Here is an 18612-nt window from a genome sequence, read left to right on the forward strand (position 1 = left end):
CTCCAGTGTACATTTGGTCAGTGCAGGTATTGTTCTCCACCAAAGTGTCCCTCATTTTTTTTTTTTTTTTCCTGAGCTAGTGACTAGACATTAATATCGAATTCCTGCTGTCAAATACCTCTTTCTGAAAGGCCGGTGGACAAACATATCCCCATGGTTCCAGAAGTGTTCAGACAGGGCAAGGTAGTTAACAATGTCTTACAGGCTTCCCAAGCCAAATGATTTCAGACTATAGTCCACTTGTAGGCTGAGACTGGAGGAAGCTAAAGCTAATTAGCAGGTGTTCTGGCAGTAAGATTTGACATCTTACCAGGTCAGAGTATCCTAATAATAATAATAAATAATAATAATAACAACAACAATAATAACAATAATAATCTTCTCAAAATACTTTTTTGACTGAACAGATGAACATTATGAATAGTGATTATTTTGCCCTTATGGCAGGTTTGCAACCAGACATGTACCTTCTTTGTGGAATAGTTAATGGATTTAAATGATGTTGGGAAATATGAGAAGCAATCATCTTTTCTGGCATAATTACAAAAAAAAAGAAAAGAAAAAAAACAGCAATAAGTCTACAACATTGAGTTATGTAATCTATTTCCTGACTGATCTGTTAAGCAACTTAAATGGAGGGAGGGAAAGCAGTGTAAAAGCTGAATTTTACTCTTGCATTTTAGCCATCACACCTGGGGAATTGAGTTTTTTATTTGGAAAATACTGCCTTTAAATTCCCAGTGAGGCAAAGCAGGATATGATCAGGGAAATAAAGTGTAGGGATAACTGAGGTTATGAGACATGGTAGGCAGTGGAGCTGTCTGTGGTGGGCAGGCAACATAGAGGATGCAAAAACTGAATCTTTCAGTCCAGTTTTGTGGAGGGCTCCAGTGAGAAAATGTAACAAGTAAAAGGTAGGGGAGATGCACCCACTGATGCTGCCTGCAGAAAGAAATAGAAAGGTTCAAAACAGATTCATCAAGTCAGAGCAGTCTGTGAAGCAAACAGGATAAAAAGAGAGCGATCACTGACAGCCAGGGGAGGAAATGTGGCAGAACGAGCAGGTAAAGCACCAATAGAAACGTCTCCTTTAACTTAGCAGGGAGAGAGTCGCTGGTGAAATGCACTGAAGGAAAACCAGCAAGAGAGCTGTCAGAGAAGACAAGGTCCCATGAACAGACAGTTTGCCTGAGACCTATGGAGGCAGCTTGAAGAGATGATCAATTTTGTTGTCATGGAGGCACCAGCTAATTTACTGAAAGTCGGAAGGGTATAGAGGGAGGAAATGCAATTTTTCCAAGAAGACAAATTGGTTGAAAATAATGAGGAGAACACTAGGATGTGAAAAGCAAAGGAAATGAAGGGATGGATTAAAAGGAGTAAAAACTGGGTTACTTTTTCTTGAGGTGTTGCAAAGACCAAGCTCTTAGCACAACTGACATCTCTCATAGAAAATAAAATCTCCTGAAAACTGGGAGAAACATCTAGTGAATCACAAATTGCTATAAAAAAATACACCTCTTCTACTGGGTTTAAAGAATAACTAGCAGTACTGTTAATGTATGGACAACAGGACGTCCAGACTGTCAGAGGATTATATTCTACTACCCACCAACTCCAGTGAGACATTCAAGCCTCCATGTACTCTTCACATCAAAAAGGAAAAACCTGTAGTCTTTCATTCTGCATTGAAAAGAAAAAACATTCTGCCCTCTTTGCAGTGATGCTGGTGGGAAGCTCTTAATTAATCAGCCTCTGATTAATCAAGAGCTACCAACATCAGTTTCAGGTGTTAAGTATGCCAGCCCAGAGAAGTCATTATTGCCATCAGAGAAGGTATCAAAGATAATAAGATACGCCTGAAGGGAACATCTCATTCTGTCATATCCTCTAAATCTGTTATAGCGCTCCCTTTCATGTGGCTTCTAGCTGAGGTTTGCTTCTTTCTACTTCTGCTTGTGGCACAGAATTTCTTTGGTCTTGTGGGTGTCCAAAGTTGTCATAAAGTAACATGGACATTATATATATATATAATAGGGCCAGACAGAGAGAAAATTGAAGCATTACCTTTCAGCTTCATTTGCCTTACTGCAGCTAATGACAATGGTACTAGAAGGACACAAAGTGTTAACTGCAGATATGCAAAAATCCTTAGATAGTGGAAAAAGAGAGCCAATAACAGAGATGCCAGACTTTCAGTTTCACCGTCTTCCTTTCCCTTGCTAACTTTTCAGAAAGGAACGCTTTCCTCTCCAGAGTGGCCAGCGCTTTTGCAATTCCTGAGGGGTTACTTCATGGCCAGAGCATTCCCTTTTGCAGGTTAAGGGTGTTCCCCCACAGTCCACATCTGCCTGGCCTGTCGGTCTTGTTCCTTTTCCCTGACGGTTTGGGAGCTGCCTTGACTGCAGCAAAGGCTGTGACTGCAGCAGGGAGGTAGGAGTGAGGAACGGCAGTACCTCCCGTAGCTTTTCAGAGGCTCAGAAGGATTTGTCACTCGTGCACACTACCATGTGACAGAAACATATGGCTAGGAATGAGCAATAGCTTCCTACGCTTGCTCACACTGGAGCTGGCAGGTCTGCTCGATGGAAGGTACGGAAGAAAGAGGGAGGAGGAAATAGATTTCTATAAAACCGGGGAATAATTAAAATGTTCTCAAAGGTGATCTGTGCAAAACAGCTGCCAACTCCAACTGCTAGCTTATGGCGTTTGTCTCTCTCTCAAATCCTCTGCCTCCCCTAACCACACAATTTCACTGGTGTAGGAACCAAGCAGCCACGTGCACAGTTCCTCCATTGTGCTGCATCTTATGTTTGAGCTGGTGATCATACTGTGGTTCTGTGTAGCCTAGTCAATTCTGACTGCCTGCTCTCCAGATGCAGTCATCCAGATGGAATCCAGAGACTTTTGGCTTTTGGGAGACATTGTCCTGACCATACTTCGCAGCTGAGCAGATAGCTCTGGAGGACCGGCACCACTTTATCTGAGATGAGTAACACAATAAAAACTTTTTTTTTTTTTTTTTTTTTTTTAATAGGTATTTATTCAACATCTCTTTTCATGGTGAAACCCCTTCATTCCAAGTACTTCTGAGAATAGACTCATCACATTTCAGACTCCAGAAAGGCTTCTGCTTTGTGAGGAAGAATGTGTTTTCTGTCTTTAAATAAATGTGAAAGTGTCTTTCTGTAACTCTCTTTTTAATATTGGTGGAGGTGTAAGATGAGATACAAGTAGAAATTTAATTAATTTCTCTCCTGGTACTAGATGGAGGCAAATAACCATGCTGTGTGTTGACTTTAGGTGTGAGCTAAGTTTAATACATGAAGCAGGATCAGAGAAATTGGTTTCCCCTTTTCAGACCACTCTAATGAATGACCAACAATTTCTGCATTGTCCTGTGTCCGTGAGATGCTGGCCCAGGAGCTGCAGCAGCAAGGGCATGGTGAGAGTGGCAAGGAGCTGAATGGCAGCTAATTTCCACTCCTTTGCCTGTGCTGAGCTCTCTTCCGGAGCTGCCAGGTTGTTCCTGGTAACCAGCCTTGCTGACAGATCACAAAGCTCTGCGTTTTGGAGTCTGCAGTATCAAACTGCCTTTAGGCTGTCAGTCTTTAAGCTGCCAGCAGATCTATAGATGAGTGGACTGCAGGCTTCATAGATCCATAGGCAATGACACGGAGGAAATAACGTGCTGCAGGCAGTGCTATGCTTAGCTCTGCCTGTCAGCTTTAATTTTAGCTCTTTAATTTCCTGTGGCTGCAAATGATGGTGATGGGCTGTGCTATCATTTAAAGACTCTGCTTTATACAATGTGTGTTTTGAAACGGAGGCCAGCATTTTTTGATATCCATTCTTAGGATCTTGATCTGCTGCTGCTTGACTAAAGTCTTTAGAAACTTTCCTATATTAAAAAAAATATATATATTCTTATTAAAAAATAAATTTGTATTCAGGACGTTTTAAGGACCCAAGGAAAATCACTTGCTGTCTTCAACAATGGATACTGTCTTCACAACTATGGATGTCGTGAGCTATTGCATTTTATCTCTAAAATTTGCTACTAAAGAAAAGAAATACATGTAGGAATGGGGCCCACCATATTTTATCATACTGGGCATATGCATATAACTGTTTAAATTAGGTGTGTTTGCATTTGTCCTGTTTCTCTTTACCATGTGTTGATCAATCCATTGAGTTATGTAAAGGGTCTTTTAGAGCATTTTATCGTCCCTCCCTGACCAGAAAGGGTAAAATGGATTTTTGATGATCCTTTGTTTTTCCTCTGGAATTTTTACATGAATAGCAATTACTCTGCCTTCCCTTAAAAGAAAAAATAATGTTTTGACAGTCATTAAGCCATGATCATGAACTTTTGATTCGCTGTGACTATACATTCTGACCAACTTGAATTTGAACTGCTAGCTGCATCAAGGCGGGAATCATTCCTTTGTCTTGTGTAAGATCTTAGAAATAGAAGTATATTCCAGTGTAATGAAAATGCATTATTTTCAGTGATGACAATACCAATAATGACACTCTCACCTTATCCTGTCATGTACTTGGAAGCGTTTGCTGATAGTTATAGCCTTTACTTGACTAGCTGTGTTGTGAGCAACAGAAGATGAAAGTGAGAAATTGTCTTATAAAAACACGTAGAAAGGTGTGTCCCTAAGAGAAAAATTAAGGCAAGGAGGATTGTCAAAGTGTGAATGAGAGTGTGAATTGTTGCCATTGGGTGTTAAGGTTTATGACTGCTTTTTACGTCAATTTACGTGCAGCTGCCTTTTCAGGCTGATTCTGAATGACTAGGTGCAATCTTTCTAAACCCTACATTTTCCTCCTGTAGATACAGCCTGGAATCAGAGCACTGCTGACTTAGTGTTTAACAAGGAAAAGTATGCAGCAGTAGTGAAAGATCTGCCTGCTTTACTCTTGCAGTTGCAGTATTATCTGTATCAATGTACATTTTTATATGGGTTTTATACAGGTTGGAATTAAGGTCTTGCAAGATCAGGGAATTGACATATAGAAGGGATAGAAACTCCACAGACAATGAGCAGGGGAAGTTTGCTCAATTCTTTCAACTATAAATACAATGAAAAAGACAAAGTAGATACGTTAATTTAACACTGCTGTACAGAAAATAACTTTTCAAACAGCTTTACTTACAAAATGCTGGAAACATTGCAGGCTGAAGAAAGTGGATTTAATAATTGACCCTGTCTGTTGCACTGAATCATGATATGCTTGAACTCTACATTTTACACCGTCTTTTTCACTATAGCTGAGCACCTTAGTGTGCAGCCTGAAAGGAAGCCTTGTGAAAAGCAGAAAGGAGAGTATTTTTTTTTTCAGTAAAGCAATTGGAATCAGTTTATTTTTTTTTTCCCTAGCATTTCACAAAACATGGTTTCAGAGCCCCAAATTTCTTGCCTCTTGTTCCATTCCCTCTCAATGCAGTGTGGTAAAACTCTCATGATGCAACCAGGGACACTATCACATAGATTTTCAGTGCAATTTTTTAAAATTTAGTAATGAAAAAAATCTGTATCACTGTTGGTAGGAGGCTATACCCAATAAGCCATCAGAGCACATAGACATGGTGTGTTTGTCAAAGGTTAATGGGGCTGGAGCTGTTGTTGGAGGGTGTCAACTGTAAGTCTGGAAGCCTGGGTGTATTCAGAGTCCCTGCACTGGGACTGAGATATCTGCTGTCACAGGAGGGTCATGCTCTTCCAGCCCGTGAGTTACACAATGGTGTGCACTGATAGCAGCTGCATATTGTCCTCTATCTGCTGAATGCAGATCCTTTGTTACAGAAAGAAAACACAGCACAGCAAAACAAACAAACAAACACACAAAACACCTCAGAAATATTGGATAGAATTTTACTCCAAGTCTTGTGTGCTCTGTCCCCGAGCCTGTGAAACCCAAAGCCTTGCCACAAGTTTTAATCAACCTGGTACTTTTTTCACAAAGAGGCATACATCTTGTGCCACTAAAAATTAACCCAATTCCTGACTAGGACTAATGGTTGAGTTTTAGTTAGCTCACAATTCTGGAAATCTTTCAGCCACGGTAGGCACATACATTTCTCCTACTCACACAGTGTTAATCATACTTCTGGTATTGTAAGGTGCCAGAGTATCTCTGCAATTCTCAAGCACATTTTGTTTTTCTCTCTTCCTGTTCTCCAAGTCCACACGCTATAGACTGATTCCCACAGCTATATCTAGCAAGTTTACCACATTCTTTCCTATTGCATTTTCCTGAATGCTCTGGATCTAGAACACACTGTAATGTAAAATGTGGCAGAAGCACGATCCCTGTAAAACAAAACTACATTTCTTATTCTTGTTACTGGAAAAGCTTTAAAATGTGACAATTCAAAACTAACAAAGTAGAAGGCAGGCAAAACAGTGTGTTTGCTATATAAAATTGCTATATAAAACCTTCAAGTCATCCTGAAATTTTGCACCTGACAATTTTTGAAGTATGGGGGAAAAAATGCCTATGACATTGTTTCCCAAATTATTTCCACATCAGGTCATCTGTGGTGTTTATTTCCATTACATATTTGACACTCCTGCTAAAATTTGTGATAGATGAAGGCCATTGCTAAGGTTCTATGAATGCTTTGCACTAAGGTGATCAGATTAAAAGTCAAAAAAAGAATGAGGGATATAAGAAGCCTCTTCCCATTCTTAAAATGTGTTACAGTCATGCCACCTGCATTAAGTCACAGCATTCAGTGCAGATGGCACATTACCTGGCAGAGGCCATATAGTAGTAGGACACACCATCTGGGTGGGCTTATACAAAGGAGCCTGATGGCTCAAAAGTGTCTGTATCCTTCTAAGTGCAACATGAACTACAAGATCTCCAACATGAATGATCACAAGTAAATGAAGAACAAAACAGGACAGACAAATGACAAAGAATGACAATAAAAGGTGGTGGTAGTGGCAAGTTCAAGGCAAGTATGAGGAGGTATTTATCCACATGCTGGGCAAGGATGCTGTGGAGCTCCATCCTGCAGGCTGTTATGGATGCTGGTGCTTTGGACATGGTCTCTGCAGACAGGAACTTAAGGAGGAGGAGCACTACTTCTGAGCAGGTTCCTTCTGTCTAGCTAAAATATCCATAATCTACATAACATAATTAGTATATTAGCAACATTAAATTAGTTTTCTGGGTTTTGTTCATGCAAAGGGCTGTTTTTTTTTTTTTTTGTTTTTGTTTTTTTGTTTTTTACTAATGAATTTCTTCACTGTTTATAAGTGTTCTTAATCCCTATCAGTCTCACTAAAACCCATTTACTCACATACAGCTTCAATCTCTTTTTGTCATAATTTAAAAGCTGCTACCTTTATTTCAATTCTAAATGACTTCTAATGGTCTTTTGCAGTGTGTAATATACTAAGGTCTAGTAAAGAGAGATCAAATTACAGTCACCGGATCTTATTCTTGTGCAAAGCGGGTGGAAATCAATTTCTGTAAGAAATGTCAGAGAAGTTGCTCTAGACAAGCTGTGACAAAAGTACTTGCTAAAGCAAATCTGCACGGGCTTGTAAACAGGGCTCCTCTTAGCCAAAGCAGGACATCTGATGAGCCTTACATCCACTTTTTCCCGTTACTGTCCCAGTCTCTTTTTATCAGCTTATTATACATCCTGCAAACTCCCACCTAAATCTCCTTGCTAGGCTTTGCCTCACATCATCGCTTGGATGAGGTGCCTCCCCCTTGGGACTACCTCCGCCCCCAGCTGGCTTTTTCCGCCTCGTTTTTAATTTCTTGCTCCTGCTGTTGCTCTGGCAGATGGGTGTGGAAGCAGGGCGTCCCGCTGGCCCCAAGTCCACACCGCCTAGAGGGCGTTAGCAGCCTCCGGAGGCCATTTTGTCTCCCGGCTCCTGGGCGGGGAGCGGCGCTGCCACCTTGCGGCCGTTGGCCGGCAGCAACCGCCATCTTGCTGCCGGCCTGCTGTATTCGTAAAAGTTGTGTTTTTAATAAAAAGATAGCACGTGGCTTAGCCAAGACACCAATGTTGCAGCTCACAGCCCAAACGTTTGCATGGAGTTACCTTTATGTTACCAGTGAAACAACGAACAGGAGAGCTAGAGCTAGGGAAAGACCTCAGAAACACGATTAGATTCAATGCACATTCTTGGTTTCACCTGTGAGTTGCAGGCAGCAGAAAGGGTGAAATTTTATCTCCTGCCATTGCCATCTTGGTCATTTCTACCTTCATGTAGGGATTTTTAATCAAAGTTACAAGAAGGAGCTGTTCCTACCTGGAACAAAGATTTTCATGCATAGAACAAATTTCACACCAACCTTCACTGCTGTTGTCCATCACTTAACATCTATCTCCTTCAATGTTTTCTTAATACACAACTATTAAAGGAGTGTGAGGGAGAGAAATGGAAGAAATTCAACAGTAGCATTAGCTGTAAATTTTCTACGGAAATAGCCTGGTTGTACACTTAGGTGCATCCTCTTGGATCTGTTCTTTGTGCAACACACCGTAATCTACATACTTAATTTGTAACAGCTGCTTCATTTCAAATGCTGCTCATTTCTTCTGCAGGGTGGATTGGTCAAGGAACTGGCACAGACACATACAGAAATAAAGTATGTAGAAAATAGCTTTTTTTTTTTTTTTTTTTTTTTTTTTTTTTTTTTAATTCATTGCTTAGAAACGTGAATTGTTCAAATATTTTTTTGATTTAGAAATACATTCTTTTGGCAGCCCCTGGGAAAACAGAGATTGCCAAACCCTCAAAAAACTAAATATGGGTACCCCCTACCAAGTGTTGAGATAAGTATATAAAACTTAAATATGTATTTACTTAAGAATATGATTTGGTTAGTTAAAACTGGCTTCCCAGTTTGAAATGAACACCTGCTCTGTGATGTGAACATATGTTTCTCTGGAAGTTATCAATGGGAAAGAAAAGCCTGGAAAACAGCCACACTGAATTGTGCCTGATGGCTTCTGAAGCTGTTTTATGTCCAACAGAGATCAGACTTTAATCAATAAATCTGTCTCTGTTTTTATTGTAAATCTAAAAAGTTTGTAGTGCTATAGCTCAAAGGCACATATTTCCAATCGTTCAACAGTTTTTTTCTCCTCATGTTCACAGGTGACAGAAAAAGGAGATTAGTAGAGATGCAATGCATCTCAGAAATTACTTCCCATCTGAGATATTGTTAACTCCCGGACAGCAAAATGAGCTTGTTCTGATATCCCTTTTGTAGAAGGTGCTTAATGAACATCAGGGTGACAGCAAGAGAAGGGTAAACACAGTTGCTGAATTGTTTTGTTTTGGTCTGTGGAGGGAAATGAGCCAAAAGAGCTTCAAATAGCAGTTAGGACTAACTGGTGAGCACTGCTGAGAGATGGTGATATTTGCCAAACTGCCAAGGCAGAAAGAAAGAAAGGAAAGAAGGAAAGAAGGAAGGAAGGAAAGGAGGAAGGGAGAAAGAAATAATATATTTGATGCAGTATATATTACTTTCATATTGAAACACTGTGTTCAGGCCATACAGATGGCAAACTAGCTTCCTTCTTGGGGATACACCATATTGTTGCAAGCCCTTGTTTTCTGTGAGTTGCTTGGGTTTATGGGTCACCCCCTTCCTCTTCCCGCACTCATGAATGGCACTAAGATTTTTGAAAAAATGTATCTTACAGACACAAAGAAGCAAACCCTCGAAACTCCTCCTGGGATGAGATGGATGTGAATGCAGGAGCATGGTAGCTGTATCCAGTGCCTGTGATCAACATGAGATAGTGGAAAGGCAAAATGGTTAAGTTAATGACTTGTTTTCTGCCACAGAAAACAGTGAGTTTAGAAGCATAAATCTAGGATGAATGTGGCTGCCTGTTTTTTCCAGAGATATCCCTCAAGACACAGATTGTTCCTTTACAGGAGGCAGTAAAACTGATTATTTTACTTTCAAAATTGCTGGTGTAGAAGCTAAGTAAAAGGATTTAGGGATTAATTTAATTAAATGATTAGTCTGTCAAGGACAAAATGGCAAAAGGGAAAGAATCCTCATTTTAGAGGCTGTATAAATAAGGAATGTGAGGAATCAGAGAGGTTTAGGCAATTGTTTAGTTATCCTTTACTTTTTATTGAACTGCAATTTTTCTTAATGTGCCGTAAGAACTGGATGCTCACTGATGAGAAGAAAAAGCAGAGTGCTGAAGTTAAATTTGATTTCTAGGATTTTGATCTTTCATCAGCATTTCTTGCTGACTTGGCTGTGTACAGTTTTCAGAGTATTGTTTTTAAGATGGATTGACCACTCAGACGCCAGTGAAGCCAACTGGAAGCCAAATATTTTGTATTTCTCTCAGTGGCTTCTGAGTTAGTTAATGTCATTTCCCAATAGCAATTCTACAGTTTAGATTGCAGATTTGAGTTTTAGCTCTGCTATTTATGGGAGTGTTTGAAGGTTTGGAATAGTGACACCAGGTCTGTGGCTAGAGGAGGTGTCAGAACAGAGAAGTTCTTGCAAAAATGTGCTCAAGGCTGTATTATCAATGTCCCAAAGCAGCTGTGAGGTGAGCTGAACTTCACAGGATGTCAGAACCAAGACCAGATCCCTGGGTTCAATGTGGATCTATGTGATACAGATATGTAGACTGTATCTGCTGACTGTGGCATTTACAGTTTGGTTTACTTTGCTGTAGGCTTTGTCTGGTGCCAGGAATGCTCCCTGTGATGGTATGAGAATTTCACAGAGAATGAAATATTAAAACATATGAAACAATAGGTCTAGAACCATAATTTATATAATGGAGACTTGTATGCAAAATTAATATATGCATAATTTGTATGCATAATTAATAATGGAGATTTGTATGCAAAAATTTTATATCATGGTAAAGGGAAAAGGAAAACCAGTAGCAATTTCTTTTTACAGTAAAAATAAATAATCATTGGAAAATACTATGTGCTTTCTTCAGTATTGTTGCTATTAATACTATTTTTCATATCGCCTAACAGAAATTGAAGGTACAGTTTCATGGTTGGCTTAAGCCAGCCTAGCCGTATGTCACCACAGAGGGGGCAAATCCTCCTTGCCACGCTGCTGCCCACACCGTCTGAGCAGTTGCTGCTGGTGAAGCAAGGCTGGCTCATGCTAGTGCCCGGCCACTGTACTGCAGGGATGGACAGAGGGCAGGGTTTCACCAGTAGCCTGGTATTTCTGTCTAAGCTGGTTGTAAAGCCACAGAGTTTATCTGAGTAAGCACTGTGCAAATATCTTGCACAGCTGAGCTGTCGGTTTTGCTGGCTTTTTTTTTTTTTGTTTGTTTCTGTTTCAGTGCTTTGCAGTCCTTAAGTGTGCAGTTTGTTTTGTTACCTCAGACTACTTGGGACAGTCATGAATGTTCACTTGCCACCCCTCCTAAGAGACTTCATATGAAGCGGAATCATAAGATCTGGGTCACACTGCAAGGGTTAAGTAAAGCACTTCATCCATTTTGAGCTCTGTAAGCTGGATTCATAATGCTCAGTCTCTGCTTTCCTCTCACTTCATCTTGTTAGGAAATGTGAATAGGCACCTTATTCTATTGAGTTGGTTCATCATCTGTGTTGATATAAACAGGACAGAACATCCTTAATTCTGACTTTTGTATTTTTACAAGTGACCACAATATAAACAGTAAGCTCTATGTGCTGGGCCTGTTACCATAGAAAAGCAAAATGTTGCTTATTCTTGCACTGCAGTGTTTCATACACACTCTCACAGCCACTGCTCTGGTTAACCTGTTTTCTATGATTTGCTAGTTGTATGGGATACCCTCTATCCTTTCTAATTTATACATGTATTAGAAACATGCATCTTTCAGAAGACTCTTAAGCATGCTTTTTTCCTTGTGTTTCATTCTCCGATTAGGAGAATCAAAAATACATTCCAGGTAAACCTACACCCTTTGTTTGACATCGCATTTCTTCTCCATCTTGTGCAGCTAATTTGCAGGTTTTTAGCACTAAAGTGCTGCAGTGTTTCAGCTCCCATTGTTTAAAGTAGACTTAAAATGTGTGCAGATTTTCTGAAAAATACAGGCCTCTGAAATGTCTCTGTGTCCCTGGCATTCTTCTGCTCTCATTTTTATAATAGCTGTTGTCAATTTGCTCTGTTTTGTGATCTGCAGTGGAGAGGGGTCTGTAGTTCCAAACTGAAGTTACCTGAAGCCGTGTATCATTTTGTTTTTTAAAGGGGGGCATCTCATTTTCTGATATTAGATGGTGTACTTACCTTTGTTTCTTTTGCTTGGTTGTTTGTAAATTGTTCTAATAAGCTCATGAACTATAAACACACACTGGGTTTGTCCTTGAAAGATGAGCATTGCAAGCATTTCATGGGCTACAGAGGAGGGATAACTTTAAAGAAATATGTAATGGTAGCAAAGAGACGAGGTTTTAACTGTGTTAAAACACGAAGAGTTGTTAACGACTTGTCTGAAACAAGCAAAGTATTTATTCTCCTGCAAAAAAATAATCCTTTTAGAATTGATTACTGATAAATGCATTGGAGATTAACCTGTTTTCTTAATGGTAATTTATAAGCTCTGTGTAATGCTCCCTTACACAGAGGAAATGAAAACAACTCTAGTATGAAGAAACTCTGTTGCTGCAGGTGACATCTAGTTGCCCTCATTGATATTACATAGCCATTAATGGAAGTGTTCACCATTTCACTCTGCAGGAGTCCCTCCCAACGACTTCATCTGTGTGGATTAGACAGAATTAAATTCTGGGAATATTCCATAGCTAAGGACAGATAAATAGCGCTAAGATTTGCAGTGCACTTGCTCAAGGCTCCTCACGGTAATATTTAGTGTTATGATACCAATGATGTGAAGGTGGTGGAACATACCAGTGTATCCAGCCCTTATTTTTGACTAAAGCAGGAACAGTGAAAGGTACACTGAGCATATTTTGGAAATCCTCTATGGAGTACTTCTTTCAGCACCACAGCTTAGTGTAGCAACTTCATGCTACAGACAGGAATAACAAACAGCAGGGTGCTGATATCTGAATGAAAACATCAGTTACCTCTTTCTGTTAAAGACTCCCCTCTTGGCTGATATACCTTCTGGAGGAAGGGACATCCGTATGCAGCTTAGCCAGGAGCAAGCAGTCATTCTGCAAAGCCAAGTCATTTGTCTTTGCTCTATCCCTGGAGCAGGGGATCTAAGCGTTCAATTTTCCAGCCAAAGTAATTACACAAAGTAATATTTTCCTATTTTTAGTGGACTCTTTTGACTTCTTCAAGGTCAGCACACAAAGTCAACACATCTACGCATCAGTGGGATGTGATCTAGCTTCGGGTTCCTTTCAAAGAGCTTGGTGGGTAACCTCTCCTTCCCTTCTATCCTCCTTAGTGAGGATAATAGCTACCAGTTTCAGATAAGGGTGATGTTAACCTCTACGATATAGCTTTCTCCAAAGTCTCTGGAAACAACGTGGATGATTACTATTAGCAGGGAAGACAGTGTGTACATGTAGTTAATTATTTGTGGTTGAGGACAATGGTTGATAATGAGTTAACACTGAGGAGCGTGCAGATAGCTGAACACGCAGAATTGCAGTAACATCTTTGCCACACAGCCTGCAATGTAGTTAAGTTTTTATCTAATCTGCTATTGTTCCCACTAGTGTAGGGCCTGTGCCTGTGTAGAAGAGGACCCAAAGGCTCTTGGGTATTTTTTCTATCGTGATTTAATCAGGTATTCTGATACTCTGATATATGTAGGCTGGATGAGATGACAGTTTAACCAAACTGGCCGGGAAACAAGTATTATCTCTACCTGGAATAAATTCTTATTAGAGTTATTATTTATTTTTCCTTTTCCCTCTAAACTGTACTGTGAATTAATGGAACCTGTTAAATGTCTTATATACTCTGGCATAGCCAAATATATGTTTACCTTCTCTAGAAACTCCACCCTGGGAATACACTAAGACCTGCTGGAAACACTACCTGGCTAACCCTGGATCAGGCTGCAAATGATCTTCTGTGAGTCTGGTGAAGAGGAAAGGACTAAACCATGAACAACATAGAGTGAGAGGGATAATGGGGTTGGAAACCGTTGATCTAATCTAACACTGTTACATTTTTATACTGATTGGGAAAGGATTTTTTTTTCTTTTCTTTTCAGTCACAAGAAGATAGCTGTTCAACTCCTAATGGAAAAAAAATCTGCAGGAATTATTTGGTAATCTCCTCCTGGAAATAATTTGCATCTGATAGTTACTTCTGGGGCCAAATAAAGTTAGTTGAGAATCCCAAGGCACTTCTGAGGAGGCAGATGTCTACATCACAAAATGATTATCCTGTTATGCTGTGGTGTTAACAGTCTCAGTTGACAGAATGGTGGGTGGTTTTATTTATTTATTATTTTATTTTATTTTATTTTATTTTGTTGTTGTTTTTTCCCTCCCCCTCTGTTTGTCTGACTCAGGAAGAAGCCTACTGCTGGGAGACCTGAATTACTTCTACTTCTGTCAGATAGGGGCTGGGGATTTCCATCTCCCTAACTTTCAATCTCATCTCTCTCATTTTGTAGATAAATTAACACATGCTGTCAATTTTGATAATTACTGAACTTGCTGATGGTTTTAAAAGGATAAATTGATTGTGTCAGCTAAGAAGGTGTGTCCAGTATTGCCCAGTTTGAAGTCCAAAAGAAATCTTACCACTTTTAATAGGAGAAGCTGGCAGTCTTAAATTATCTCTTAAGCAACATTTTGTTAATGTTTTGCAATTCAGTCTGCCATTGAACAGGCAGGGCAGTCTAAAAGAAATGAAGATAACATTAGGGGTGGTAGATATTATATGTGCACATGCCTTGTATATTTAGGATAAATTAAATAGCTGCAGAGCTTAGGGGAAAAAAAAATAAAAAAGATTGTCAGTATTTCCAAATGTTAATGGGGAGTATTGAAACAAGACTTCATTTGTAGGCTGGACATGTTCCATGATATTACGCTTTCTGTATCTACAGACAAAATGCTTTCTACTGCAGATCACAGAATCAGAAATGATCTTAATGGTTGGGAAGACAATGCAATGTAGCCAGTTAATGAAAGAGCTTGATCTGTACAGAAAATTATTTTGAACAGATACACACATACATAGAAAGAAAGATTAATTTAGAGACCTTTGTCATTAAAGCAGATTTTTGTATGGTTTTCTGTGGGATTTAAGGGGGATTAAATGTTTGACATCACTTTGCCTGCACAGGCTATGTTGAAGAGGTTACTGAGCGAGTGATGGAGAACTCAAATATGCGCCTATGCTGAAAGAGTGGAAGCAATGGATCAGGCTGCAGCCTGGCAAAAAAATTTGCTCTATCTACTACATTTCTAAAAGCAGGGTGCTTCTGGTATGACAGCAGATGCCACAGGAATGTAGAGCTCAAGGAATTTTAATGATTTGCCAAAGTACGAGGGGAACTCAGAGAGGACATCAGAACTGGGATGCCTGTGTCTTCTGTCTTCAGTGATGCCTTGCTTCACATGCATCCTTTGTGTGATATGCTGTTTCTAAACAGTAAAAGCACTAAAAATAAAAAGTCAGCAAGGTGGATTGGCTGATCAGGTGCATTTCTCTTTTGGAAGAGATGGTCCTGGTCATGAAACTTCTGCTCCTCACCTGCCTGTGGCCAACAGCAGTGCTACACAGCTCTCAAAGTCAGCATCACCATCGTCATCATCGGCAACATTTCTCATTCTTAAGAAAACATAACAGGTAAGCAATATATTCTCTCTGTGTTCATCTGATAAACTTGGTGCTGTCTGTCAGCAACCTTTTGATGCACCCTGTTTGTTCACTGTCTTGTTTTGCCAGTTTCTGAATATATGCTATGCATAATACATGTAGAGGGTGTTCCCAAAACAGAAATGGTAAACTATTAATTGACAGAGCTTTTTCATAATTAGCCATTTCATAATGTGATTTCATGTATGCTTCATGTATACACAGGCATGTACACACTCACACCCCTACACAGCTCTTTTTAATTGTGTGATACCAGACTACTATTGTGATGAACTGAGTATTTTTGTCCTCGCTTCCCTTACAACAAGTAGAAATGCATTCCAGTTTGATGCCAATGCTTGAAAGTGACTTCCATTAACTAAACAGCAGAGTAGCTACACTGTCAAGATGCAGAAGACATTTTTATGGCACTAAATGAGGTGAATTGTACTTTATTTTTAGTGATGACACAATGTGCTCCCGTTCTGGAATATGCCTGTGTTCTTAGATGTTGGAAGGGAAATTGTTCTTAGTCTTTCTAATCAAGTAATTCATTTAAAAGGAATAGTGATACAAAGCTTTTTACATATAAATTTCTTTGCAAAGTGTTTGTGCTTTTTACAACAAATACAATTTCACATCTTCCGTGTGAGGCCTCTGAATGTGTTTCGAGATCAATCTCATAACATGTAAGCAGACCACTGACTACCAGTCATAGTTTAAGTAAAATCTCTCTTTGTTGGGAGGTAGGAAATAGTGTGATAAGTAGCGCTATAAGGAAGGAGAAGTGATGCAATGGTTAAACTTTTCCCTGTCCTTGACACCCTATTAAAATGGGCAGGGGAGCTCATTGTTTGTTCATACTAATCACCTATTGAGGAAAAGTAACATAATTGGACTCCTCTGATGTGGTTAAGCTGTTTTTAAAGTTACATGCTTTGTAGCAGGCATACAGCTGTTTACCTTCTGTATCACTCTTTATGTGATATTCCAGCAGTGACATATCTTTGAGTCCTCACGTGTCTTGTTAAAATCATGGTTAAGCAACAGAAGGCAAGAGAAAATATCCCAGTGACACAATGGAAGTGCCTGGAGATGCTATATAGCTCAGTATTTCTAGGTTTCACCTCAAGGTCATAGGATCAAGTTCAGTCTAAGCCAAAAGCTCATGAAAAGAATGCCTACTCAGCAGACCGTTTCAAACACTGATAGTTTTAGAGTGAATGCTAGTGCATGATTATTTGGAATAATAAAACAAAATAAACAGAACTGGAACTAATGTCAAAATAAGGTCTTTACTAGTCTCAGGAAGCAGCTAAGAATCAAAGAGAAACAGAATAAAATAACTCCTTAGTGCTGTAGGGGTAAAGAAGGTCTGTTTTTAGCTGAGCTAATACATTTTTGTTAGTGGTAAAAGGGAAATGCATGCTAATATTTGCATTTATCCTGTTCTGCAATAGCTGGACATTGCTGACCTCTTGCCACAGGATGACGGTAACTATATTAGCACAGTATCCTCTACATTTTCATAGATCTTTACTAATACCTGCAAATGGATCCACAGGCCAGGCCTGAGAGACAGGCTGCAGAAATGTGTTAACAGAACAGAAAACAGGAGGAATGGCAGCACCATGTTCTCAACTAACACTGAATAGGGTAGCAGTTTTCTTTACACAAGGCAAAGCCTTTCATAGCTTCATTTCCTAGACCCTTGTGATTTAAAATTTGGAACTGGGAAGAAGACTGCAGAATCTGAGCCAAAGAAGATCCCAAAGCTCAACAGCTGCAAATCAGCTTTTCTGTGGAAAGGATCCAAATACGTTTAATTTCTCTTTGTTTGATTCTAACTCTGGTTTTATTTCTAAAGGCAGCATTATCCTCCAGTACATTGCACCAGGGTCTGACTTTCCTCTTTTTCTTTCTGGGGAAAAACCTTTCAGCCAGCCCTAGAGTTATTAGGGACACAGCTGACAGATGGCCTTGGTTAAATGGGTGGCCTTTTAGAAAGAATCCCATGTGAAAATGTTACTTAACCTACAAGTTCCACTGGTTTAATAGAGTAACCCAATTCTCCCTCCAAAGCTATTTGTCTGCATTCTCTTGTAAAGAAGATTTTAAAGCATTAACCAAAAGTACATGAGAAAGAGATTATTCTCATGGTCCATTTCCTAAAGCAAAGAACAAAACATTTGACTATCCAAATATTAGGCATTTTTACAGTGCATGTTGCTGATGTTATTGAACTCTTGGAAATGCAGAGAGAGAGAGAAAGAGAGAGAGAACTGAAAAAAGAAAAACTTACTTTTTTCTGGATTTCAAAATTTGATAAGTGTGTTAAAAGTTTCAGAGATCACAGTGCTGTATAACTCCAGATACCTTCCCGGGAATGAGATTTCTGCAGTTCTACCTTTTGGTTACCTTTGATTTGATAGTAGTCAGAGTATCTTAGGGACACAGCACTGGAAAGAACCTTGTAGCCATTAAATTTAGGGTCCTTCATGGTATTCTTTCCACAAAACAGTCCTTCAGAGTACCCTTTTCATAAACTCACCTAGTTTCCTTTTGAATGTGATGAGATTTTTTTTCCCTCTACTTCCATACTGCAGTAATAAAGGAAGTGTGGTATTTTGGATACTATATTAGTGTAACAGAAAACAAAGCCACTCCTACCTGTCCTTTCTGAGATGTGAGTTTAAGATTTTTCAAAGCTTTTGACTTTCTCATGAGCAGCACAGAGCATTAAAACAGAACAGCTACAACGGATCTTACCGAATGCCCATGTATGATAGTGCCCTGTTTCCAACAGTGGCTGTAAGCACAAGTCTGGAAGAA

The 18612-nt window shown here is 39.5% G+C and overlaps 1 protein-coding gene across 1 annotated transcript in view; it reads left to right on the forward strand.

Annotated features, from left to right (window-relative positions):
* Window positions 1-15643: 15643 nt before the first annotated feature.
* The window catches only part of GABRR3 (gamma-aminobutyric acid type A receptor subunit rho3), a gene marked incomplete at both ends in the record, with an annotated part of 28589 nt that continues 25620 nt past the window's right edge, over window positions 15644-18612 (forward strand). The window contains one exon of the mRNA XM_084286831.1: window positions 15644-15771. Coding sequence (XP_084142957.1) covers window positions 15644-15771 — 128 coding nt within the window. The remainder of the gene's footprint in view (window positions 15772-18612) is intronic.

Source organism: Netta rufina, assembly GCF_964035555.1.
Source record: "Netta rufina genome assembly, chromosome: 1".
NCBI classification, from domain to species: Eukaryota; Metazoa; Chordata; class Aves; order Anseriformes; family Anatidae; genus Netta; species Netta rufina.